Genomic DNA, 25,368 nt, shown 5'->3' on the forward strand with positions numbered 1-25,368 from the left:
AGGCATGGGGGCCCTCTGAAGTGAGAAGACAACACATAAAACAGACTCATTCTACACAAAGAGAAATGTTAATAGAATACAATCATGAAGCAGACAAGATAGAGGAGAGCAGGAGGCGGGGTTACCAATCTACTTGCTCTGGAGAGCAGAGTTCGCTGCTTTTAGATGTTGTCTCCAAAGTCTCCAGTAGCAGAAAAAAAGAGTAGCCGAAGGATTTTTATCAAAAACATAATGTGCACAAATAAGGAATAGTTGTATTAACCATACATGGAAACAGAGTTTTATGGGCCCCCCAGGAACTTGTAGCCCTAGGCAGCTGCCTAGTATTGCCTAATGGTAAATCCCCCCCTGCTGCTCAGTACCAGCACCACTACCTTCCTATGATAGATGGACTTCTAGACTTGTGGTGCAATAAATATATAATATAGATATTTTTTTATTTTAGATATTTCCAGTGTTTTATTGTCATTCAACTGTCACAAGTACAGGGCAACAAAATTCACTCTATGCATTTAACCCATCCCCTTGGGGAGGGGTGGGCTGCCATTGTGGAGCAGTGTTGGGGGTTAAGGGTCTTGCTCAGGGAGCCAGAGTGGCAGTCTGTGGGAGTGGGGCTCCAACTCACAACCTCAGGATTACAAGCTCTTTGTCCTAACCACTAGGCCACCACTCCCCCATATATAAGATAAAATAAAAACAATTCAGGTAGAAAAGTACAATATAAGTTACAATTGGGAGATTTAAGGAGACAGGAATACCAGTGTCTCCCAGCTTAGACTGGTATCAGAGTGCGCTACGTTTGCTGCCAGTAAGTGACGAGATGATCATTGCCAGATGCATTTAACCCACCGATAAAACTATACATTGGCTTTGGTGTTTACTAGTGTTGCACCGATACCAGTATGGGGCGGGGCCCCGATCCAGCTCTAAAAAGCTGGTATCAATATCGGCGAGTACCAACCAATAGGACACCGATACCATTTTGAAAGCCAAAAGTTTCTTCAACTATTGTTGCCCATTCCAGGTCGGCAATAAAAAGTTCTACTGGATTCACTTTGTTTTAGTCTGTTTCCTGCTTCACAAAGGAAGGCAGCAACTGGACATGAAGCCATGATGGTGATTATTCTACATCCAAGTAGGATGCAGTTCTTCATATATACACACATTAATTTCAACAGTATCTGCCAATACTGCACTTGATTCCCGGCCCGAGGTCTTTCTGCATGGAGTCTGCATTTTCTCCCTGAGCATGCATGGGTTCTCTCCAGGTACTCCGGCTTCCTCCCACAGTCCAAAAACATAACTGTTAGGTTAATTGGCTTCTCTAAATTCTCCTTAGGTGTGAGTGTGTGTGAACGGTTGTCTCTGTGTTGCCCTGCGATGGACTGGCGACCTGTCCAGGGTGGACCCTGTCCATAGACAGCTGGAGATAGACACCAGCACCCCTCGTGACCCCACCTGGGATAAAGCGTCTCAGAAGATGGATGGATGGATTAATTTCATACGGACTCTATGGACTATAGTCAAGAAGAAGTTGAACAACACCAAACACAACAATCAAGATGACCTGAAGGCTGCTATCTAAGAAACCTTATTTATTTTTATTTTAATCCTAGTTCCATCCAGATTAAATGTGATTATAAAGGAATTACTCAGAGGAGCTCCAGTTTTATAAATTCAATTCAATTTCAATTCAGTTTATTTATATAGCGCCAAATTCACAACACATGTCATCTCAAGGCACTTTACAGTTCAACCAGATCATACAGTCAAATACGGGTTTATAATAGGATTTTATTTAGTATTTATATCGATTCCTTACTAACTCCAGGCAACGTATTTATGCTGTTTTTTATTTGAGATGAAAGAATAAAATTCCTAAGAATGAAATGCTCAAGTTAAAAGAAAGAAAGATAAAACACAAACAAAAAAAGCAACCTGGGCTTCCACGGCGCCGCATGACACAGAAGCTCATCTGCAACCAGACGGTCTCTGGTTCGTCCATCTTGGTTCTGTTTCAGTCATTGTGCCCTTGGACAAGACACTCCCCCCCCCAGATGGAATCCTGACTGTGGTCAGAGAACCCGGTGGGGGGGGGGCCTGTGTATGATAGCCTCACTTCTATAGGCAGGGCGGGGGTGGGATTCACCATTAGAGCAATACTAGGCAGCTGCCTAGGGCCCCAAGTTCCTGGGGGCCCCATAAAACTCTGTTTCCATGTATGGTTAATACAACTATTCCTTATTTCTGCACATTAATTATGCTTCTGATTAAAATCCTTTGGCTAAAATGCCATCAGAACCATCTGAAAACAAACCATGCAAAGAGCAGTGTTGCCAACTTAGCGCTTTAGTCGCTATATTTAGCCACTTTTCAGACCCCTCTAGCACTTTGATTTCTAAAAAGCTCCTAGCGCCAAATCTAGAGACCTTTTTCTGCTACTGGAGACTTTGGAGACAACATCTAAAAGCAGCGAACTCTGCTCTCCAGAGCGAGTAGATTGGTAACCCCGCCTCCTGCTCTCCTCTATCTTGTCTGCTGTCATGATTCATGCAGCTATTATTTCATCCAAATGAAAATGGAGAACAGATAAGCAGATCATGGCTTGTCTACAGCGAAAAGAAGGACTGGGTTATTTACTTTGGCCTTTTTGGAAACACAGGAAGGAGCAATCAGCTAAGTGAGCTTAGTGCTTGGAAAAAATCTTTCATTCCTTTAGAGACAGCATGAAAAGTCAGCTGAGTACAAAACATAGAGAGGAAAACAAGAAGAAAAGGGACAAGAAGAGAGGGACACAACCTAGAACAGATAACGGATGTCTATTCTATTAACATTTCTCTATCTGTAGAATGGGTTCAGAGGGCCCCCTGCCTGTCTTTGCCTAGGGCCCCACATTTCCTACATCCATCCCTGCTTACATAAAATACATAAAGAAGTAATTTTAACGATTTACTAGGTTTTTATAATGCAGCAATTCCCAACCTGGGGTACGTGTGCCCCTAGTGGTCATTGAGTGCATTGCAAGAGGTACATGAAAATATTTTATTTCATAGGTAGTAAAATAAAATAGGGCTCTGGGATCCGTTCTGCTTTCTGTCGACTTAATAAAAAATTAAACAAGCTTCTATGAACCAAAACGTAAGTTTTTCTTATATTATTGAGTTCAGCTTTAGCCAAGATCCAAAACAGAAATTTAAGTAAAATGCACATTAATAAATACTTTAAAAAATAAATTAATAAATAAAGTTGAAGATTATAACGGACAATAAGTAAATAAGGTAATTATTATAAAGACGAATAAATAAAGAAGCTAATTGAAAGAGATTTATACATTTATGTCTCAGTGTATAATTTAATTTCTACCTACATTTATTTAGTTTATTGCATTTTTAGGGGAAATAAATTGTATGCTTATTTATTTATTGAGAAGATATTTATTTCTGTATTTATTTTTAAATATGATAGAGCTGGTCCTCCACAGAAATCGACCTCAAATCCAAACATAAGAAAGGTTGGGAAAGTTGAGCTAAACATTTAAACCTTCGTCACGGTCCAGCCCACCTGTGAGGAAAGTCTAACCGGGCTGTGATTGGTCATTTTAAAAGCTGAGCCATGAGCCCCGCCTGCGGCTCCGCTGTGTTTGTTTAACATTCATTCAAACCCCGTAGCTAACCTTTTTCTGCTCTTCTGGATACTAGCTCCGCTCACCCTGGACGGCACGGTGTAAACAGCGAGCTGCTCTCACCGCTGAGCCGCTCTGTGATTGGCTACTGAGGTTTGAACATTTTGAAAACGGTTTCAGCGGGTTTCCTGGGAGAGCTGCTGTTGTCTTTCCAGGCTGCTAGGAGTAGATTTTTTACACGCGAGGATAAAGTTTATACCGTTTCGGTCGTTTATTTTGTCGCCAGTATGCGATTGATTTAGTTGTTTGTTTTTTTGTAAATACCAGACCAACAGTCTTCTTTGACGTTTTTAGGAAACGCTGAATATAAGGTAAATATTTAGCATTTTGCTCTGATTGTTGCTGCTGCCTGCCTAGCATGTTCATCTCCAGGTTTTCTGAAGTAGTTAAACATGAAAATAAAGTTTTAGGTTTAATCCCATCTTTATAGTGACTTTATAGAAATGTTTGATTTTAGCTGTTTATTTTCCCATTGCTGTTATCCCAGCAGCTACTTTAAATAGCTTCATTTATACACTTTATTTGTTCAAACCGTTCAGATATAATGAGGGTTTTATGGGTTAGTTTCATACGTTATTGGAAGTTTCCTTTGGTTAAACTAACGTCTAATTCTAATCGGGCTGTGATTTAATCTACAGATAAAAAGTCAGCTTCCTTAATCTTATATCATTTATTGAAAGTTTGTGTTTTTGGTGAATTTCTGTGTATTTTATAATGAATAAAAAGAAAATTCCTCCTTGTTTCTGTGAGGTAGCCGTTGCTGCTAAGCTAGCTCTAGCTACTTCCGGTTCTACTTGCCAAGCAGCTAAAGGACAGAAGCTAGAAATTGGTATTAGAGCTGCTGGATTCTGATCCCATTTAAAAGCTTTTTGAAAGATTATCGAGAAACGGGAAGATATTTAGATATTTAGGAGCTGGATTGATTTTAAAAATTCTGTCTCAGTTTGTACTTTAGAGAAATTAACAATGAAGGACAGATAACTGACCATGATGAATCATAAAGTCTATTTTATTAACTATGTAAGGAGCAGCAGAAACTAAAGAACTAAAAAAGCTTAAATATTTGATGAATAAAAAGACTTTAGGTCTTTATATTTGTTGTGGGAAGATTTTTCTACCTCAGGATAACAGAGCTTGAATCATCAAAGAGGAAAGAATCATATCTAAGGATGCATCTAACATCTATTTTACTAATCGATTAATCTGTCAATTATTATTATTATAGCAAAAGGGTCTTTATATTAGAGTTTTTTTTTTTTTAAGAAACAAACGTTTGAAACTAAAACTTAAATTTCAGGAGTTCTGAGCAAAGCAAATTAATGGACAATAAAATAAAAAAAATCTTAAATACAAGAGATAGATATACTTTTTTACAATCTTGGTATAATTCCTGCTCTAAGTGGGTCGCTCTGTCAGCTAGACATGTTTCAGTCTCTATACTCCAGTTAACAATTAATAGATTACTAAATGATTTGACCATCATTTGAATAATCAATTAATCTGATTAATTGTTTCATCCCTAATCTTGTTTTTTTTTTTTTTTTAAGCATTATCTTTATTGATTTTTCAAAAGTATTTCCAATAATCTACAGAACATAAGCATTCTCTCACATTAAATGAAACATTCGGGCTTATTGTCCAACATTCAGCTCGTCCTTTATTTGCACATCAGGATATTTTAGAGCAACACGTATTAGATACGCAGCATATGAGGAACCAAAGAACAACAAACACAGATATAAATATTTCCCCAAATCCCCTGAAAAACAAACAAAAAATTACAACAATAACGATTTCTCTATTTCCAAAAGATTAGCCCAAATTGTTTTATTATTATAAATAGTTCAGAAAATTCAAATGTATAATTCAGTAAAATTGTCAGGTATAGAAATATCAAAGGTCATTTCACTATAGTTCACCCCTCATATCCATATTTTCTATATGTTCCATAAAGAAATGACTCCAAATATCTTGAAATAGTGATAATTTCCCTTTTATAATGAAAATAATCTTTTCCGTTGGTATAAGGTTGTGGATATTTCTATAATCTGGTTACTGGTATTCTTCCATGAGAGTACTGTGACGTTTGGCTGGGAAAGGCCATTTTGGCAGATACATTCGATTTGTTACCTCAAAATTATTGTTTATTTAAATAATTTAGAAATGTATATAATAGTTGTTAATCCATTTATTGACCCCACTGTGGAGAAATTCCCTCTCTGCATTTAACCCCTCCCCTTGGGGAGCAGTGGGCTGCCATGGTGCGGCGACCAGGGAGCAGTGGGGGGTTAAGGGTCTTGCTCAGGGACCCAGAGTGGTAGTCTGTGGGAATCGAGCGCTCTGCTCTAACCATTAGGCCAACGCTCCAAATTAATAAACTACAAGTTAACAGTAAAGATTATTTTAATGTAAATGTGCAAACGGCTGTAGAGAATTTAGTCCAACTTAAGGACATGATGGCAACTTGAACATGAAAACTTACTTTAGAATTTAGCAACAGTGTTTTGTTAAAACATCTGTTAGTTTATAGAAATCGTGAATCCAATAAAAAGACTAAACGTCCCACATAACTTCTAACGATTTCGTTTTCAGGCACAATATTTACCTCATATATGGCTTTAGATTGTCTTTATAAGTTGAATATTTAATTTAAGCAACGATTCTTAATTTTTTTTAACAAAGTAGTTTCTTTAAATTGTTATGGCTTTAGGTTTTTAAAATCTCATGGACTTGTTGAACTTGCAGAAACCTGTAGTGTAAAAATTTAAATATTTTCTCAACCTGCATGTGTTGAAATTCACTAGAAGGTAATAAAGAGCAGTTCTTTTTCTTTTACCTTAAAGCTGCAGTAATAAACTATAAGTATCATGGATTAAAGGTCCTGATATTTAACATTTTGCCAAAAAGATTATAGGGATATTTTATTTCAGATAAGAAGGCAAATAATAATCTTCATTATTTCTACACTGGAAAAAATTGAAATCTAGATCAGTCCTTTTTTCGTAAGGTAAGTGCATTTGTTCTTGGATTGAGGAGGTAAGAGAGACATTTTGCCAATAGAACAAGACAATTTACATTTAAAATAAGAAAACACATAATTAGATAAGAGCATATTATCTAATTATCTTATTTTAGGGGTAAAAATGCTAATTCCATTGGCAAACTACCTCATTTACCTGCTCAGATTAAGAGTAAATACATTTAATTTCAGAAATGTTTACTAATTTCTAGATCGTTTTTGCAGTGTTGTCTTAGAATCACAATTATCTCTTTATCTAAAGGCAAATATTGTGTAAAAGTATCTGTTCAATATTTAAACTGTTCTTCCTCCAGGTGCCACCATGAAGTCCCTGCAGTCGAGAGTGAGCTCCCTCTGGCACGTGTCTCATAAAAAGATTCAGGATTTCGTCAGTGAGATTGAAAATGTCCACATGGTTTGGCTGGAAGAGATCCAGCAGGAAGCAAACAGCATGTTCTCCAGGTGGGAAGCATTTCCTGCAATCAAAGTCTGCTGAATGGATCCTAACAGGACTAAAGTTTGTGATGCATCTCTTTAACTATTTCTTTTTATTTCAGTGATTTTAACGCCGCACCAGAACTGATGCCAAAAACGCCGTCACAGAAAAAGAACAGCCGCAGGAAGCGCGTATCTGTAGGGCGCCAAGAGCAGGGTCAACCGAGGAGAAGGTTGGTATGATTGATGATTAAAGCTATAGTGGAGGATATGGGGGTATTTTTGAAAAGACCCGCTTGAGAAGACCCGCTCTCTCCACAAAAATATCCACCTGCACAACCGTGTACCCGCTCCAGAGAGGGAACGTGTGCGAGAACGTGCATGAGCCCAATGCTCCTCGTGCACGCTCTGATTAAAAAGTTGCCGTTTGTCTTACTTTCCAAAAGATTACAGATTAGCAATTTTTCCACTATGACAGACTCGCCACCGGTAAGTGAGAATGGGGACGGGCGCGTAGGACGGCCTTTGGCTCCTGTCACACCTTGCTGATTTATCCAGCGTCTGCCTGACGTCCCAGAATCTCCTAAAACACAGGCAGACGCTGAACTTTCTATGGAATCTTTCTATTCTGGGCGTAAACATAGAGGATTCATGTCGAGTCCAGAACTTCTGTCCAACAACAGCCTAACTTCTGCATAACACACGGCAGCGTAATGCCCAGGAAATGATGCACAGTGTCCTGAGGGGGGCAGCGATACGCCCGGAGGCGCCCAGCCTGCAGAAAAAGATTTCTTTGATGGCGGTATTAACCTAGCTGCCGTTTACCGCCCGCCAAAAGAAAAAGAATAAAAGAAAAATAAAGAAAGCAGGTTTTTGGTGGCAGCAGATTGAGCGTCATGTCTGCTAGGAAGTGTGTTGGTGGTGGGCGTGAACGCAGGGAGGATCCATCACTCACCTTCTGGCTCACCCTATGATGGGGATGAAGTCTGGAGGAGAACTGACGGTTTCCTCCTGTGAACCCCCTTTATACCAAAACGCTGCCAATACGCCATTATACAGTAGCTGGAAGTTAGAAACACGTTCAGCGCTCGTCTGGAACACGGCAGATACGCTGATATGTTGGAGAGAAGTTCTGGATAAGTTACAGAGGTTTAGGATCAGCTAGACGCCACGACTGATGAGGAACTGATGCTGAACGGATGTCAGCCATCAGATAACTGACCTGGAACTGACGGCCCATGGATGGCAGACGCTGGCATACGGAGGGAGATTTTGAGGATGCTCAGAATGTTTCGTACTTGCAATATGTCGACGTGTTAATATAAAACGTACCCATAACTTATGCAACATATGCCAGAGTTTTGGCCAGATTTTTCGAACGTCAGGCTACGCTGGTCATCAAGGTGTGACGGGAGCTTTACGTAAACATGTCACCAGAATGATTGACAATTGGGAGGACCACTGATTTAGATGATCCACCCAGGGAAAAAAAACATCCTCCACTATACCTTTGAGGGATTTAAATTATGTTTGAGTCTCTTTAGCAGTTTTTTTCTGTCTGTCTATACCTTAGATTCTCGAAGGGAAAGCGCAGCAACCTTCGTGGGTCAGCTGTCAAATTTCCTGACTTGGTCCCTGAAGCAGAAGAAGAAGAAGCGGTCCCTGAGGCTTCAGCCTCTAAGCCCAATACCAGAACGCAGCCCAAACGCACGACTCGCAGAAACAAACAGACGTGGGCCGAAGATGCTGAGGAGTCGTCTGGTGACGGCGTTAAACTAGAAGAGGCGCAGAACAAGAAGCCGCCGCTGGTTGAGGAAGTGGAAGAAATCCAAAAAGTGAATGATGCAGAAACTGAACCGGAGGAACCCGGCAGCACTTCTCAGTCTCCTCCAAAGATGGCTTCCCCCGAGCTAGTTGTCAGAATCTCAGCAGAGGACCGCCTTTCTGCCGAGCTCGCCATAAAACCGGCCGCCTCTCCGGGCCGCACGGCTACCAAGATGGCCATAGCCGGCGCCGCCCGCAGCTCCAGGCGCAGCTCCAGGCGCAGCTCTGCTCGCTGCTCCCTCAAATTGCGTCAGTCACTGGCGGGTCTTCGGCACAGTATGACGCAGGAATCCGTTCGTCGCTCTTCACGCCGTTCTATGCTAAAGAGAAAGTCCATTCGGATGGGATACTCTAACAGCAGCAGCAGCAACGTTGGTGGTGAGTCCTTTACTTCTCCACATCGCAGCTTTCTGACCAACACTTTCCTCCCAATCATTGAACCATTTTGCCTGTTTATGAAGGAACGGACTCCTCCATGGATGCTGTAAACGAGGACGATGGAGAAGAGTAAGAAAAACACTTATTATTCTGATTGGAGCAGAACGTCTCCATATTACATGTCTGCTGTTTCATCAGCTAAACAAAGGGAGTTCAGGTTTTATTGCATTTATTGTTTGATTTGGAGCTTTAAGGCTCTAAATTGTCTGATTTAACATTGTATTTAACCTGTAAGTTGTTCTAATCTATTTTCTCTCAACATTCACAGCAAAATCGAAGCATTAGCTGCAGACACTGGAGTTGATGATCCTGAAAAGGAAAAGGAGGCTCCAGAGGTAGCAGAACTCTCCTCTGCTCATCATGTTTAACCTACGCTGCTGGATTTTTACCTTTGATTTAATTTTTTTTCAATCTTCTCATTAAACAAAAGCCTGAAACCGACAGCCCTGTCTCTGCACCTGCTGTGGAGCGCGTGACTCGCTCTGTGGCAGCTAATTCTCCCAAACTGGCGCCCCCTCCGCTGTTCTCCTCCGAGGCTAAAATAAGCACTCCTGTCATGCCTGGTATGCGACCGTTTATATTCTGAAACATTTTCTGATTATGGTTTTATATTGATGTCTGCATCCCCCCCCAGTGGCTGCTAAGAGACTGACCAAAGCAGCTCAAAGGTGAGTAACGAGATTCTGGAGTTCGATATGTGCCTTTATTTAGGCCTGAACACACCGGTTCCGTACGACTTTTTCATCTAAGATCCGATGTTTTCCCACTGACTGCGTATAGAGCGGCTCCGACTAGTCAGGCTGAACAGATCTGTGCAGAACATTTACCAGACAGATTATGAAAAGTCGGTGCATTCTATAAAGCAAAGCTCTACTTAACGAGTCTGTGCAGCATCTAGAACCAGAACAGATAGAAAATGTTCATCTATTAAAAACATAATGAGATCTACGTCTAAAGAAAAGAAAAACGCAGCAATAAGCTAGTTCCTGATTGGCCCTCTGGCGTTGTGGCTTGGAATAACAGCGCAGACCACGCTTCAGTATTGGGCAGAAATCAAAAATATCTGCGACAGACTGCTGAGAGACGATAACCAGGCCTTAGGGCAAGATTTTCTTTCAGATCGGACGTAAAATTGTAATCGGTGTGTTCTGGCCTTTAACTATAAACATATTAGTGCTGAAAGCTGTTTTGATCTTTGCTGAAGGAAAGTCTCTCATGTCTTTAGATCGAGTCTCAGTAAAAAACGGAAAGGTCCGGAGATCGTGGAGAGCAGCCCTTCCAAGCAGTTCTCCCCCCCAAAGAAAAGCCAAAGTGTATGACACCGATAAAACGCACAAATCTTTTTATTATTTAATAAATGCAGCTTATTAGTGAATGAATGGAACCTTTTGTTGTCTCTTAAACAGGCGGTCAGACCCAACATGCGATCTTTTCTTCATACTGTGCATAAGAATCAAATGCTGATGATGACTCCTAACTCCCTGGGCCGAACTGCTGTGGTCAAGTCCTTCATCAAACACACCACTCCCCTGAAAATGGACCCCAGAGTAAGTGGCCCTTTGGGGCCTCAGGCTTTTATCTAAATGTGTCCAGTCGGTAAAAATCAAATGGTTTACTGTGTTAGTTGCAATTTGAAATCCTTTTGTTTTTTCCTCAGATGAACATGGGTACTGTGGTGAGTGTCAAACCTGTAGCAATGTGGTGGCGTCTAACATGGTGTGAGGGGTTAAAGGTCACTGGCTTCTTTCCCAAACACTCCTTATGGGGATTATTTTATTTGATCTTTTTCCTGAAAATAATCAGGATAATGAAACTAATTCAGTGTTTTTCACAGAAAAAGGGCCTAAAGGCAAACAATGATCCCGTCTTTGGACTCTGTATGTGAAAGCGGCTGACGGTAGATCAGTTTTGCCAGCAGGTTCTATATTAATGACCTGATTTAGTTTATTTTCTTTCAATATTAATTTATAAAACGTAATATTTCACCACAGTCTAACATTAGCTGTATTTGGTTGTGTCACACAGATCGGTTCACTCTAGCTGTCTAGTCATTGATCCATCACTGCTGGCTTTTCTATGAGGTTATTTTAGTTTATAAAGTCTAGAAAGGTCCAAGTTTTTACCTCATCTAATTTAGTAACAAACAGCAGATCGTCCTCTTAAATATAACTGCTCTGTCTTTCTCTGTAGATCATTCAATGTGCTCTAGGCCAGTGGCGGCTGGTGAAAAATATTGTTGGTGGTGCTGATATAGTGTATGTCTCCAACTAATCCAGAATAAGAATTCAAATAAACAATTGGACAATAAATACAATTTAACAGTAATGATTTAATTTACTATATAATAACATTAACAGTTGATGATTTTGGTCACAATAACCATGACATGAAATGTTCATATCCTACAACAGGGATGTTCTTCTGGCAAACGGGTAGATAAATAAGGATCTCACCGAATTTGGTGGAAGCTGCATCTCGCTCGTTACGTTCGCCATCGTCCCTCTAATTGTCTGCACCTGCGCATTGGGTGCAGAAGCCTGTTAAAGGGCAGTATTTTCAGCGCCCCAAGACCATAAAATTCTGAGACGCTGATTGGCCATTAAATTATTAAATTGACCTAGCAATAGTACATGATTGGCAGATTCTCTGCACATGTGGGGCAGACTGATCACAGCCCCAAGACAGAGACGGTAGGAGTCTGTCTGTGGAAATCCACAAATGAATGACAGTAGATAGGGAAATGTAGTTTATATAATTTGTTTTGCTTATAGGTACACACTCTAGAGAGTAAAACTGATATTTATGAGTTAATTTCTAAAAATATATTTTATGTTTCTCTCTTCTTATCAGGGAGGGCGGTGCCCCAGCGCCCCCTATGGGCCAGCCGCCACTGCTCTAGGCTCAGATATAGTTTTCTACTGGGTTCCTGGGTCTTAAATTATTACCATATCATAAATCAGATTTTATTCTATAGTCCATATAAAACATTGAAATAACTGACTATACCTTTGTTTATACGGTATTTACTGAACGCCTCGCTGGGACCATTCCTGGTTCCGTCCCGATAGAGCAACCACTAAAAACCATGTTGTGGCCGCTGTTATGCGAAGAAAGCATGCCTGCTGAAAACTGCTTTTCAGAAGACTTATTTTATATATTATGTATATATATATATATTAGGGAATGGAGGATTTATGAAAACCGTCAGAACCGTTCGGTTCGACTGTCTCGGTTCGGTTCGCGTGTGTTTCGTTCGGTTCATGCGCTGCTCCTTTTTCTCATAGGTGAAGCGTTTACACTCCAGAGCAGAAGGTGGCGGTACTGCGACCAAAGCCAACCACCAGTAGTAAACAAGAAGAAGAAGAAGCGAAGCAGCTTAGCTGGGTGTAGCAGAAAAAAAATCTGTTGTTGTGGAGAGTTGTGTCGGACTGGCGAGTGGGAAAGAAGAGGAGTTGGAAGACGCGCCAGCAGCACTTTATAGGTCTGCTGTATGGGAGCGCTTTGCATTTAGAGTGACCTACGATGACGACGGAAAGAAAGTTGTGGATAAAAGTGCAACAGTGTGCAAGCATTGTGCAACACGTTTTGTTTATGCTAACAGCAACATGTCATGCTAACCCCGAAATCCCTCATACTCCTTCAGCAACCCCCGCTGCGCTCCAGACCGGCTGCTCAAAGCAAAGCCTACAGCCTCCACTGTGGCTTCGTCTGCTCCCCTCTGAGTTCCTTGGAGATGGTAGAGAGCATGTGACCTGACAACAGCCAGATGCATGTGGCGGAGCGAGACATGAGCGAGACATGCATCTGGCTGTTGTCAGGTTAGAGAGCATGCGCCAGATGATGAAATTTAAAGCAGCAAAACATACGGAAATGATCCAGGGTTTCCGCGTATCATTTAAAATAATTACAATCCATTATTTTTGGGGGGATTTTTTCATTAATTTCATAATTTTTTATGAAATTTCGGTGTAACAATCAACATGTATCGAATCGAACCGAACCGTGGATTTTGTGAATCGTTCCACCCCTAATATATATATATATATATATATATATATATATATATATATATATATATATATATATATAATGAAAGTCATGGGTATTTGATGATAGCATTAAAGTTATTTCAAAGAGCATTATTCATTCCTCTGTGTTGCATGTTTTTAGTTATTTTTCTCAAATATGTTCTAAATGCTTATATCTAGATTTTTAGCTTTCCAGTGACCCTGGAATTTAAAGAAGTGAACTTAAAAGTCCAGATTTACATTGATATCTTCGCCTAAAGCATCTAAAGGTCTTAAACGGGGGGTCTGCACCCCCTAGAGGGTCCTAGAGGTACTGCATGGGGGTCACAAAGTTTTGGTTGATTAGACCCTTTTTTTGTTATATTTCCTCCAGCAATTTTTCCCACTAATTGAAATGTCTTCAAATCCACATTAACATGAATTCAACACACAGTAGTAAACAGATAAATGGAGGCAGAAGATGTCTTTCAGTCATCAATGCTCACATTCAGAGACACACAGGAGCTCTTTCAATCTGGACACCGTTTCATTCACAACACCTGTCCCATCAACCAGGAATCAGAAATACTTTAATAATCCCAGGGAGGGATTACTTTAGTTACATTACTCCATCTGTAATAGAGTGACTATAGGACCAGTTTGATAGAACACTATTTCATACAATATATAAAATTAGGGGGTCCCCGCTCCATCGCCATCAGTTTGGGGTCCTTGGCCTGGAAAACGATGAAGACTCCTGATCTCTGAAGAGGCTGAAAATGTTTCCCTTTTCCACCATCTTTGTCTGAAATGCCTGCTGGTCTGTGATGAAGCACAGGCTGCTCTTCATTTCAGCTCCATCATGTTTTCAAACATTTAATATTTATTTTATCTCATTTCTCACTGCATCCCACCCTAACCTGTTTCTAATCCACTGGTTCATTAGCTTTGTCCCCCCATCACAGCCACCTTACTATTGCCTCAGTTTCAGTTTTAAAAACTCTTATCAATGTTTTTATTATTAACTATTTATTTGAACTCTTTTTTTAAAGGCAAAAGAGCGGAACCGACTGGAAGCACTTAAAAAGAAGCAGGAACAGGAGGAAGAAAGGATGAAGAAAATGGAGGAAGAGAAGAAAAGAAAATTGGAAGAACTGAAAAGGTATTCATTGCTTTGAATAAAAGTTTGGTTTTTCCATTTGGACCATTTGAATTTATATTTAAATGTCTTACAGGAAGAGGGAGGAGAGGATGAGGAGAGTGGTGGAGGCCAAAGTAAAGGAAGAGCAGAAGGAGGAGGAAAAGAAAAAGAAGATTGAGCAGAAAATGGTTAAAATTGAGGAGAAAAACGATAAAGTATGTGAAAGACTTGGAAGCTCCTGGTGTTTTATGCTCATTTGAATGATGAGGAACTGTTTTGTGTGCGAAGCGCCAGGCTGAGGAGAAGGCTAAGAAGAGGATGGTAGGGAAGCGCCAAGAAGAGCTGGAGCAGAAGAAGAAGTTAGAGGAAGAAGCTAAAAAGAAAAAGATTCAGCAGGTAAAGATTTTTTTTAATCTTTTATCCTTGTATCTAGATTTAGATGCATCATGTCTGCTCTAGATAGAAGTCTTATTTAAAAAGAGCCTAAATAATCTTTCCTATTACTGTCTGTTTTTCTCTCTGAACTGAAACTTTTATTTAAAATATTTCAGTGTTTCCTACGATGGTTTCATGTCTGTCCATTCAGGAGGAAGAAAAACGGCAGCAGGAACTTGCAGCCAAAAAGAAAGCAGAGGAGGAGGAGCTGCAAGCTCGCAAAGCCCTGGAGCGAGAGAGGGAGCGGGAGCGCGAAAAGGAGCGAGAGAGGGAGCGGGAGCGCGAAAAGGAGCGAGAGAGGGAGCGCGAGAGGGAGAGGGAGCGAGAACGGCAGGCTGCTGCAGCCGCCGCCGCTGCTGCTGAAAGGCGAGCTTAGATCAAAATTCTTACAGTAAACACAATTATCCATGTTGGTTTAAAAAAAAAAAAAAAGATGCAAGTTAGGGTTTTTTTTAGGGTTGGAGTCTCATGAAGTTGGATGGAGTCGTTCTCTGGTTTTTCTTCCTTTAAGCCGGGCATCCACTGCACCATATTTTCAATCGTTGCTCGCAGCTACAGCTCACACCGTATGACGAAACCTCAGGGTTTAAAAGTTCTCAGCTCACGATGTTTGTTCTCACCCTGTGCGACTCGACGCTCTGATGCGATCTACCTGCTCACACCGTACGTCTAAAAACCAGGTGGGTCTCAGCTCCGCAGTGAGATGGCGCTACTCGGACTCGTCTATCTGGAAGCCAAACCAGTAGCAGAGGAACATGAAGCTCACTAGAGTGAAACGCGCTGCCTTGGATATTTGGGCAATTTAGTGCTGAAAGCCCCAAAAAGAAAAGGAGACGACGTATTTGGACAAAGACATGGCTGAGCTAACGTGGCTACTACGGTCTGTCAGTTTGACAGAAAGAACTCCATTTCACTCATTGCCCCCCCGCCATGCTGCTGGGTTTGAGAGGAGGAAGAAGAATCCTGAGCGATTTGCCCACTGCCACCTTACGACGGCGGAATTTCAAACATGTTTAAGGTGTCGGAGATTCTCAGTCCTCCAGGTCAGAGTCGTTCCAAAAAAAGTAAAAAAAAAAAATCAATCCTCTGGACTTTGTTTCCAAGTTTGAAGACGTTTCTCTTCCATCCAGGAAGCTTTTTCAATTCAAAATGTCAGAAATAGCGTTTAGTTCCAGGTTTTATGCAGCAGCTCCGTCTTTTGAAATATGTTTTTCTCCTGACCTTACGATTCCTGATGGGGGGAGGTGGTCGTTAGAGGCTGATTGCCCCTCGTTACCCCCTGAAAGTCGGCCCAATCGGAAAATTCTTACAAGACTGTAAAATCGGCCCAAAAAGAGCAAAAAAAATTTGTTGATCCTCAGCGAATGATCAGTTTAAGTATCTACAGTTGACAGTAAAAGGATTTAATAAAAGAGCTGAAATGCTCTTTTAATGATCAAGTTTTTTCTATTTGGAGATCTATGCTGCCATCAGTTAAATGATGGAGGTCAATCTGCCTGAAAGGCTTTACTGCTACCAGGTTATAATGAGTGGATGTTCTTTGCAGAGAACGGCTGGAAAAAGAAAAGGCTTTACGGCGTGAAGTGGAGCGAGCAGCTCGAGAGAAAGAAATGAAACAGTTGGAGGAGAAAAGGAAGGCTTTGGAAGCAAAGAGGAAACTGGTGAGAAATGTTCTAAAGGTTTGTTTTTATGCTTTCAGTCCAAAGTGAACATTTTATTGTGAAGAGATGCCTTCAGATTTCCCTCACTAGAAATGGCAGGCTTTTGAAAAGTCCCTTCCTATCACTGCTTTTATTTTAAGCAGCAAATAGGAAGAGATCAGGGATGTTATGCAACATGAAATGTTGCTCATGTTTGCTGTTCTGTGGTGGAAATCGTTTTATTTCAGGAGGAGCAGCAGATGTTGGCTGCAAATGAGAAAATTTTAAAAGAGAGGGAAGAAGCCAAGCAGAGGGAAGCTGCTGCTGCTGCTGCTAAAACGCAGGTAAGCTGATTCACTGCATTTAAAATTCAAACCAGTTCAGTCGGGGTGTGGAAAAGAATCCGTTTGGCGATATGTCGTGATATCTGGCTGCCCAGTATACAGGTGCTGGTCATAAAATTAGAATATCATGAAAAAGTAGATTGATTTCAGTAATTCCATTTAAAAAGTGAAACTTGTATATTATATTCATACATTACATACAAACTCATATATTTCAGATGTTTATTTTGTTTAATTTTGATGATTACAAATGACAACAAATGAAAATCTCAAATTCATCATATCAGAAAATTAGAATATTACTGAAGACCAATAAAAACAAAGGATTTATAGAAATGTTGGCCAACTGAAAAGTATGAACATGAAAAGTATGAGCATGTACAGCACTCAGTATTTAGTTGGGCCTCCTTTGGCCTGTATTACTGCAGCAATGCGGCGTGGCATGGAGTCGATCAGTCTGTGGCACTGCTCAGGTGTTATGATAGCCCAGGTTGCTCTAATAGTGGCTTTTAGCTCTTCTGAATTGTTGGGTCTGGTGTATTGCATCTTCTTCTTCACAATACCCCATAGATTTTCTATGGGGTTAAGGTCAGGAGAGTTTGCTGGCCAATTAAGAACAGGGATACCATGGTCCTTCAACCAGGTACTGGTAGCTTTGGCACTGTGTGCAGGTGCCAAGTCCTGTTGGAAAATGAAATCTGCATCTCCAAAAAGTTGGTCAGCTGCAGGAAGCATGAAGTGCTCTAAAACTTCCTGGTATGTGGCTGCGTTGACCCTGGACCTCAGAAAACACAATGGACCAACACCAGCAGATGACATGGCACCCCAAACCATCACTGACTGTGGAAACTTTACACTGGACTTCAAGCAACGTGGATGAAGTGCCTCTCTTCTTTTCCTCCAGACTCTGGGACCTTGATTTCCAAAGGAAATGCAAAATTTACTTTCATCAGAGAACATGACTTTGGACCACTCACCAGCAGTCCAGTCCTGTTTCTCTTTAGCCCAGGCAAGACGCTTCTGACGCTGTCTGTGGTTCAAGAGTGGCTTGACACAAGGAATGCGACAGCAGAAACCCATGTCTTTCATACGTCTGTGTGTGGTGGTTCTTGAAGCACTCACTCCAGCTGCAGTCCACTCTTTGTGAATCTCCCCCACATTTTTGAAGGGGTTTTGTTTCACAATCCTCTCCAGGGTGCGGTTATCTCTCTTGCTTGTACACTTTTTTCGACCACATCTTTTCCTTCCCTTCGCCTCTCTATTAATGTGCTTGGACACTGAGCTCTGTGAACAGCCAGCCTCTTTAGCGATGACCTTTTGTGTCTTGCCCTCCTTGTGCAAGGTGTCGATGGTCGTCTTTTGGACAACTGTCAAGTCAGCAGTCTTCCCCATGATTGTGTAGCCTATAGAACTAGACTGAAAGACCATTTAAAGGCTTTTGCAGGTGGTTTGAGTTAATTAGCTGATTAGAGTGTGGCACCAGGGGCCATCAATTTTGAACCTTTTCACAATATTCTAATTTTCTGATATGATGAATTTGAGATTTTCATTTGTTGTCATTTGTAATCATCAAAATTAAACAAAATAAACATCTGAAATATATGAGTTTGTATGTAATGTATGAATATAATATACAAGTTTCACTTTTTAAATGGAATTACTGAAATCAATCTACTTTTTCATGATATTCTAATTTTATGACCAGCACCTGTAATATGGATCTTTTAGTTCCTAATATCAGTTTTAAGTTTTTACCTAAAACAATGAGAGGAAGATGGACTAGCTCTGCACCGCCACACTGGCAGGTGGCGCTGCTGAGCCTTTTCCTGTGCAGAACATCCACATCTGTAGTTGAAACGGTCAAAGTGGAAGAGGTGTCACTATCCGATCCGTCCTGCAGCATCAGCTCATCTGGCTCGCCCTTAATTTTATTTTGTTAAAAAGATCTAAATCTCTTTATTTCTCCCCATAAATAGTAAGCGTACTAAAATATAACGTGTTAAAGGTTAATAAGGAATTTCCTGAGAAAATAAATGCATTAAAATCCTCTCTTTTTTATAACTCTGTTCCTGATCTGCACAGGAAATAGAATCCTGCGCTACTTCCGGCGGCTGACTTTATCTGCTTTGGATTTAAACATAAATCTAGTTTTTTTTTTGAGTTTTATGTTTTCGTTTTGTTCTAACATTATGCTATATAGAGCGTAAACTAAAGAAAGAAACAACTAAAATGCAGATAAACGTGGTTTAATCAGATTTACTGCTCTGAGCATGGAAATTCCAAATTAACCTTAAATTTAAAGAAAACAACATTTATAATATTCACAAATTGTACTATTAATGTGCACACAACATTTAAAATAAATGACACAGATATTGAAGGAGTAAGTAAAATTTAACAATACAAACTAAGTTAAGATGGAAACATATATTGACTTTTATCACATCAAAGTTATCTAAAACTTTGGCAGCTTTATATAAATTTAAAAACCTTTTAAATCAAACGTATCTCTTGTATTGTTCATTAGTTTTGCCTTAGCCTGGTGTGCTGGATTAAAGTTTGGGGAAACGCCTATAAAACTCATTTAAACCTCATAGTTAATAAAGCAGATTATAGCGAACATATAAACCAACTTTTTGTACATTTAAAAACATTAAAATTTAAAGATTTGGTTGAGTTGAAGGCTGCTCAATTTATGTAGAAAGTAAAAAATAATTTCTGTTTTTGATCAGCTTATGATCTAAGAAGGTATAAAATGTTCAGAAAACCTAAAGCAAGAACAAATGTAAAATATTTTATTTCCTTTGTTGGGGTTGATGTCTGGAACAAATTAGATCAGGAGCTAAAAAACATTTAGAAAACATAAGAGCAATACGATAAAAAAACGATACATAAATGCAATTAAGAGCAGTAAGATATTGGGTATGTTACCTTTTTTTTTTTTTTTTTTTTTTTTTTTTTTATTCCCTAAAAAAAAAAAAAGTTGTTCTTGTAGAATAATAATTTTTGGAGGCTGGTCGTTATAAGCTGCCTTTTTCTGACTGTTTTAATTGATGTTATATGGACATATACTGTTTTTATTATATACTTGTATGTCTGAAATAAACAAACTTCATCATCATGTCCCATCATGACATCAGATACTGTTTAATGAAGAAAATGTACAAAGCATCAAAATTATCTCAGAAAAGTCATAAAACATTTTTTTAAAGATGTGTATTAGCATACTTTAGTGAGTTAATGATAGAAATAAGTAATTTTAGTTCCATAATTACATTATTTATGCAAACCTGGATGTATATCTGTCTGGCGTGCGCAGGATGGATGGCGCTTCGGGACGGATCAGGTTGTGACGCGGTGAATTGACCCGAACCCCAAACAACATGGATTCTGATAAAACATATACAGCATTTACTTTTCATTTTGATAGCTTGTAAAATGTCACAATATATAGTGATCTCACAACATTGTAATAATATCGTATCGTATTACAACACCCCCCCCCCCCCCTACAGTTCAGCTATGTTTTTCATTTTGGTTATTTCTTTTGTTTTTAACCAAAAGTTTCTCTCTGTAATGGATAGAATAACCTGCTGACTTTAACATCGATCCTTGTTCAGCATAAAGTGCTGCTAAAAAACACATTGATGAATTATTTTTAGTGGTAAAATTTCTAATTATTTATGTCCTAACAGCCGAGGCTGGAGACAGCTGCCCTTCTTAAAACCACAAAAATGTTTCCTCTTTGTTTCCTGCGACTTTTTGCCCTTTGTTCTCTAGAAAAGCTTTTCTTTTTTTTTTTTCCTCCATGCTGTTTTATAAAAGGCCACTAGCTGCTAATTTCTTCTTTAAACCCAAGTTAAGTTTATTTTGTGCTTAATTTGTGCTTGATGCGTCTGGGCAGCCAAATGACCTCATTTTGGGCGTGGGGGTTCCTAAATGACGTAGTTTCTGCGCGGAGCTCCAGGATAAGTAACAATGTGGACGGATCTGCGGGGAAAACATGGCGAGCAAGCAGCAGCTCCTGCGAGATTTGTCCATGACCACCTTACGACGGCCGACTGAATTTCAAACATATTTGATTTTCTCCCGACCTTACGTTTCCTGATGGGGTGGTGGTCGTTAGAGGCTGATCGCCCCTCGTTAGCCCCTGTTCAGCTACACCACGCACCATCAGGCTGGAAGTCGGCCAGATTGAAAAATTCTCACACGACTGGAAAATCAGCCAAAAAGAGCAAAAAATTGTCGTGTACGCCCGGCTTTAGGGAACATGGTGTTAGAACCAGTACTATAGCAGCAGCAGTGAACGCCTGCTGAATACTCAAACTGTAAACTTACCGTCTGTTGTTGAAAGTGAAATTCTTAAATTTAACTGACTGTTTCTTTCTTATCTCGTCTGTTAAAGCATTCTACAGACATGCTGAATAAAACGGTTGATATCGAGGTAAGCATTGCAGTCAGAGATCATTTCATCCAGTAAACTTTCATTCTGTCCTAATAAGCTGTGTTAATGTTTTTATTTCTCCCAGCGCTCAGTAATGCAGACACCTGTAGGAAAAGGTGCTCTAAACGTTACCGTGGACATACAGGTACCTTCTCTTCCCCTTTATTTATTTATTAACCCAAAACGGTTTTATTTTTCCTCACGGAGCCTCGTTGTGTGCCTTCTTTCCCCCCTGCAGGAATCGTCCCCTCAGACATACGCCATCACCCCCAGTGGTGGAAATAAGCCCTTGGTTTTATCAAAGAACCCAGATGATTATGGGATGGACCAGAACAGCGATGATTCAACAGACGACGAATCGGCCCCAAGAAAACCAATTCCCTCCTGGGCCCAAGGTGCGTCTTACCAGTTTGGATGTTTAGATTTTAGGTTCATTCCAAAAGAGTTTAAAAAAAACTATCCACTGGACTTTGTTTCCAAGTCTGAAGAGGTTTCTCTTCCATCCAGGAAGCTTTTTCAGTTCAATAAAGCTTCATTTTGAAATGAGAAACGTCTTCAGACTTGGAAACAAAGTCCAGTGGATTGATTTTTCTTTTTTGGAACGGCTCTGACCTGGATGACTGAGGCTGTTTCTCAATTCTATAGAACCCAAGTATGGACTCGTGTTCTTCCCGAGTCTATTCCTGAGAAGAACCCAGGAAAGTCTGGACTCGGGGAGAACAGGAGCACGCAGGATAAATCAGGGTCAACTGGAACAGAAGCGTACTGATGACATCACCACGTTCAAAGCTCATCTGGAGCTGCATTTCACTTCCTGTTATTAATAGTCTCTAGGTCAGAGGTCACGGATTAGAGGACCGCGGTGCAGATCCGGACCCGACCTGATTTAAAACATTTATAAATTACCACATGTTATCAGATGACAGTGTCTAACTTCACCTGCCCCTCTTCTCCTGTTAATACGGTAAAGCCCTGGGGAGCGTCCGGCTCCAGGCTGCACGTGATCTAAATGAGCCAATGAGCTGTCAGTCTGGGTTGCTGCTGCTGCTACTTTTAGACACAGCAGGCAAACCTGTGGCAAGCCGGGCGATGGGAAAGAAGGAGAAGACCATGAGAAAAAGAGAGCAGAGAAAGTGTGGACTGCTGGAAGAACTGCGGTGAACTGGTGAAAGAAAAGTGAAATGGCGTGCTCAAAGATGACCCTGCACATTTAGAGGATGTTTGGCTCAACCTGCTGCTGTGAAGCAGGATTCTCCACCATGAACAGAATCAACAATAAATCTGGATCCAGGCTCAAAATGAGCTCCTTGATATGTGCTTGAGAATGGCTTAGTCTCTGGTTAAACCCAGGTTTAAAGCCTTGCAGGGCAGCCTAAAGCCCACTGCCAACATTAAGACAGAAAAAAGAAAGAAAATAACAAACCGTCAGTTCAGGGGTTTGAGAAAATATGGGAATCAGGAAATTATCTATAAACCAAACTGAACGAATGTGGTTCTCTACTTCAAAAAAACACTTTAGATTTTTTTTTTATATATATGTTTTTTTATTTAAAAATTCAATGTATAACATGGATGCATAAAAACCTCATTTTATTTCAGTGTTAAATTCTGTTTAAAGTAACAGATTATAATTAAAAATGTCTGCGGACCTTTACTGGTTGATTTTCTATATTCGGACCCAAATGATTTTTAATTAGTCACCCCTGGTATAGATTATAATTAATTCTTACTTTTTTTATTTAATAGGGGAATAATGATTAACCCAGTCAGATAAATCAAATGAAAATTTTGCCAAATTAAACAAAGAAATTGTTCTTTAAACACAGCTATGCTGGAATTACACAGTAAATCAGTAAATGCTGTGACACGAGAATGCACACAGATTGAGAAACAGCCTGAGAATCTCCCCCAGCATAGATTCCATAATAAATGTCAGCTACAGGATAAGAAAAGTTTCTTCTTGTCTTCCAGGTGCTCTTCTGAAACAGCTCATAGCAAAGCAGTACTTCAACCCCCCTAATTTGGACTCTTTCTTCGGGCCCATTGAGCCGCCCAGACTGGAGAACATCTTCTACAAGAGCAAACCCAGATACTTTAAACGCACCAGCTCTGCAGTGTGGCACTCGCCCCCAGCGGGGGCTAAGTAGGCTCTCCACACTCATACACTATGGCTTATGTATATAGTTTTTTTTGTTTTGTTTAGAACAATAAAGTTATGTTTTTTTTCTTTTCTTTTTTTTTCCTGATTTGTCATCTCTCCCTAGTGTATTTTTAATTCTATTTTTATGTTCCAATTATTGAATAAATGCTTGGGGAAAACCAGCAGAGTGCTACAGAGTTTGTAAACGTGATGCATGGGAAGCAGTCCAGCTTTCCTCTGAAGGATTTACACTCATTTCCTGTTTATTAAATTATTACAAACCTGTCAGCCATCGCTGTAATTGAATCCTGTGATTAAGCCAAATTGGTGATCTATGCTGCAGTTGTGGTTCTAAAAAACATTTTCATCTGTTGCTTTCTGGTAAACCTTATCAAAAAATAATTAACTTTGAGAAAATCACTTTTCCAGTTGTTCAAGCTTAAAATAATTCTCCATATGAAAGGTTTGATCTGTGGTTATGCAACAGCAGCAACCACCATCGTGCGTTTCCTCCCTCACCGCTCTAAACTTCCTTTCATTTGGACACTTTGCTTGAGTTCTAAATATTAGTCACCTGTTTGATGTCAACTTAAATGGGATTAAATCCAGACTGACAAGAATGCCATAAAATCTGCAGCAGCAGACTCACCATTTTAATTTTAAATTCTTCATAATGAGCTTTTAGGACTAAGAAATGAATTATCCACAGAGGTTTATGAGCAACAATGTAATTAGGTCTGTAGTAGAGAAAGTCAAGTATTTCATATATATCGAACCTAATGACTATTATCAGACTGGAGAACTTTGATAAGCAAAAACTACTTTCTAAAAGTCTGTATGGATTCAGATCACATAGATCCACAGCTTTGGTAGATCTGGAATGACTAGAAAGCAGCTCCATAGATGGTTTGGAATGAGTCTGTTTATTTCTCTAAAAAAAGCGTTAGACAGCTGATCAAATTATGTTAATCAGGAAAGTAGAGCATTGTTTACAAGTATTTAGGAGGATACTGATACTTCCTCCCTAGTGATGGTTAATGAGGCATCTTTAAGCCAAACTATTGATACTGTCTCACAGAATACTGACCCCTGCTGGACATTTAAAGACACTACAGGCAGCTGATTGGACAGACTGAACTGAATTTGATGACCTAGAACAATGATATATAAATTACTCTAGGTTATATTATATCATATCTGTGTTTAAATTGAAAATATCTTTTATATTTTTAGATACATCCAATAAATAATCGAAACATGTATCATAATGTGAACATTTAGAGGGAAATGAGAATGAGGATGCGGCTGGACTAGGATTTGAAACCATAATTTTAAAACAATAAGTACAATAAAAACAGTAAACAAACTAAGAATCAATTTGAAATTAACTTTAATTCAGATAAGTTGAGTGACAACTGAGAGGAAAAGGATGACACAACGAGAAAATAAAAAACGCAGCGGCTGAAGCGATCCTATTCCGTTTAGGCTCCAATCTTCTGGATCATTTTAATGATAAACCACAAAAAATAGAAATTTTTTCCAGCAGATGCATCATGTTGATAGAAACGTTTTTTAAACACAGTTTAGTGAGTCAGTGATTTAGAAACAGCTCCTGGATCAGTCACATGACTTCCTGGAAACGACACGCGCACCGTTACAGTGTTTGGCTCTATGGGCTCAAACATATAAGAAAAACTTAATGTTTGATAAAAGCTTATTTAATTTTTCAATTGGATCCTCAGAAAGCAGAATGGATCCCAGCCCTGTTTTATTTTATCACCTTAGAAATACAATATTTTCATCTACCCGTTGCAATGCA

At 39.8% G+C, this 25,368-nt stretch overlaps 1 protein-coding gene across 1 annotated transcript; it reads left to right on the plus strand.

The window, feature by feature from the left end:
* The first annotated feature begins 3,799 nt into the window (after positions 1 to 3,799).
* LOC119787439 (inner centromere protein) lies at positions 3,800 to 23,833 on the plus strand. Its single transcript, XM_038291307.1, has 21 exons — positions 3,800 to 3,993; positions 7,016 to 7,163; positions 7,259 to 7,369; positions 8,710 to 9,338; positions 9,422 to 9,467; positions 9,667 to 9,733; positions 9,817 to 9,961; positions 10,033 to 10,066; positions 10,624 to 10,711; positions 10,805 to 10,945; positions 11,056 to 11,073; positions 14,458 to 14,567; positions 14,641 to 14,761; positions 14,835 to 14,942; positions 15,133 to 15,347; positions 16,528 to 16,642; positions 16,870 to 16,965; positions 21,371 to 21,409; positions 21,495 to 21,554; positions 21,648 to 21,804; positions 23,381 to 23,833. Exons 2-21 carry the CDS (start codon positions 7,024 to 7,026, stop codon positions 23,554 to 23,556), a joined length of 2,616 nt encoding a protein of 871 aa, XP_038147235.1. The 5' UTR covers positions 3,800 to 3,993; positions 7,016 to 7,023; the 3' UTR covers positions 23,557 to 23,833.
* The last annotated feature ends 1,535 nt before the right edge of the window (positions 23,834 to 25,368 follow it).

This window comes from Cyprinodon tularosa, unplaced genomic scaffold, assembly GCF_016077235.1.
Source record: "Cyprinodon tularosa strain WSP-4 unplaced genomic scaffold, ASM1607723v1 ctg298, whole genome shotgun sequence".
NCBI lineage: Eukaryota > Metazoa > Chordata > Actinopteri > Cyprinodontiformes > Cyprinodontidae > Cyprinodon > Cyprinodon tularosa.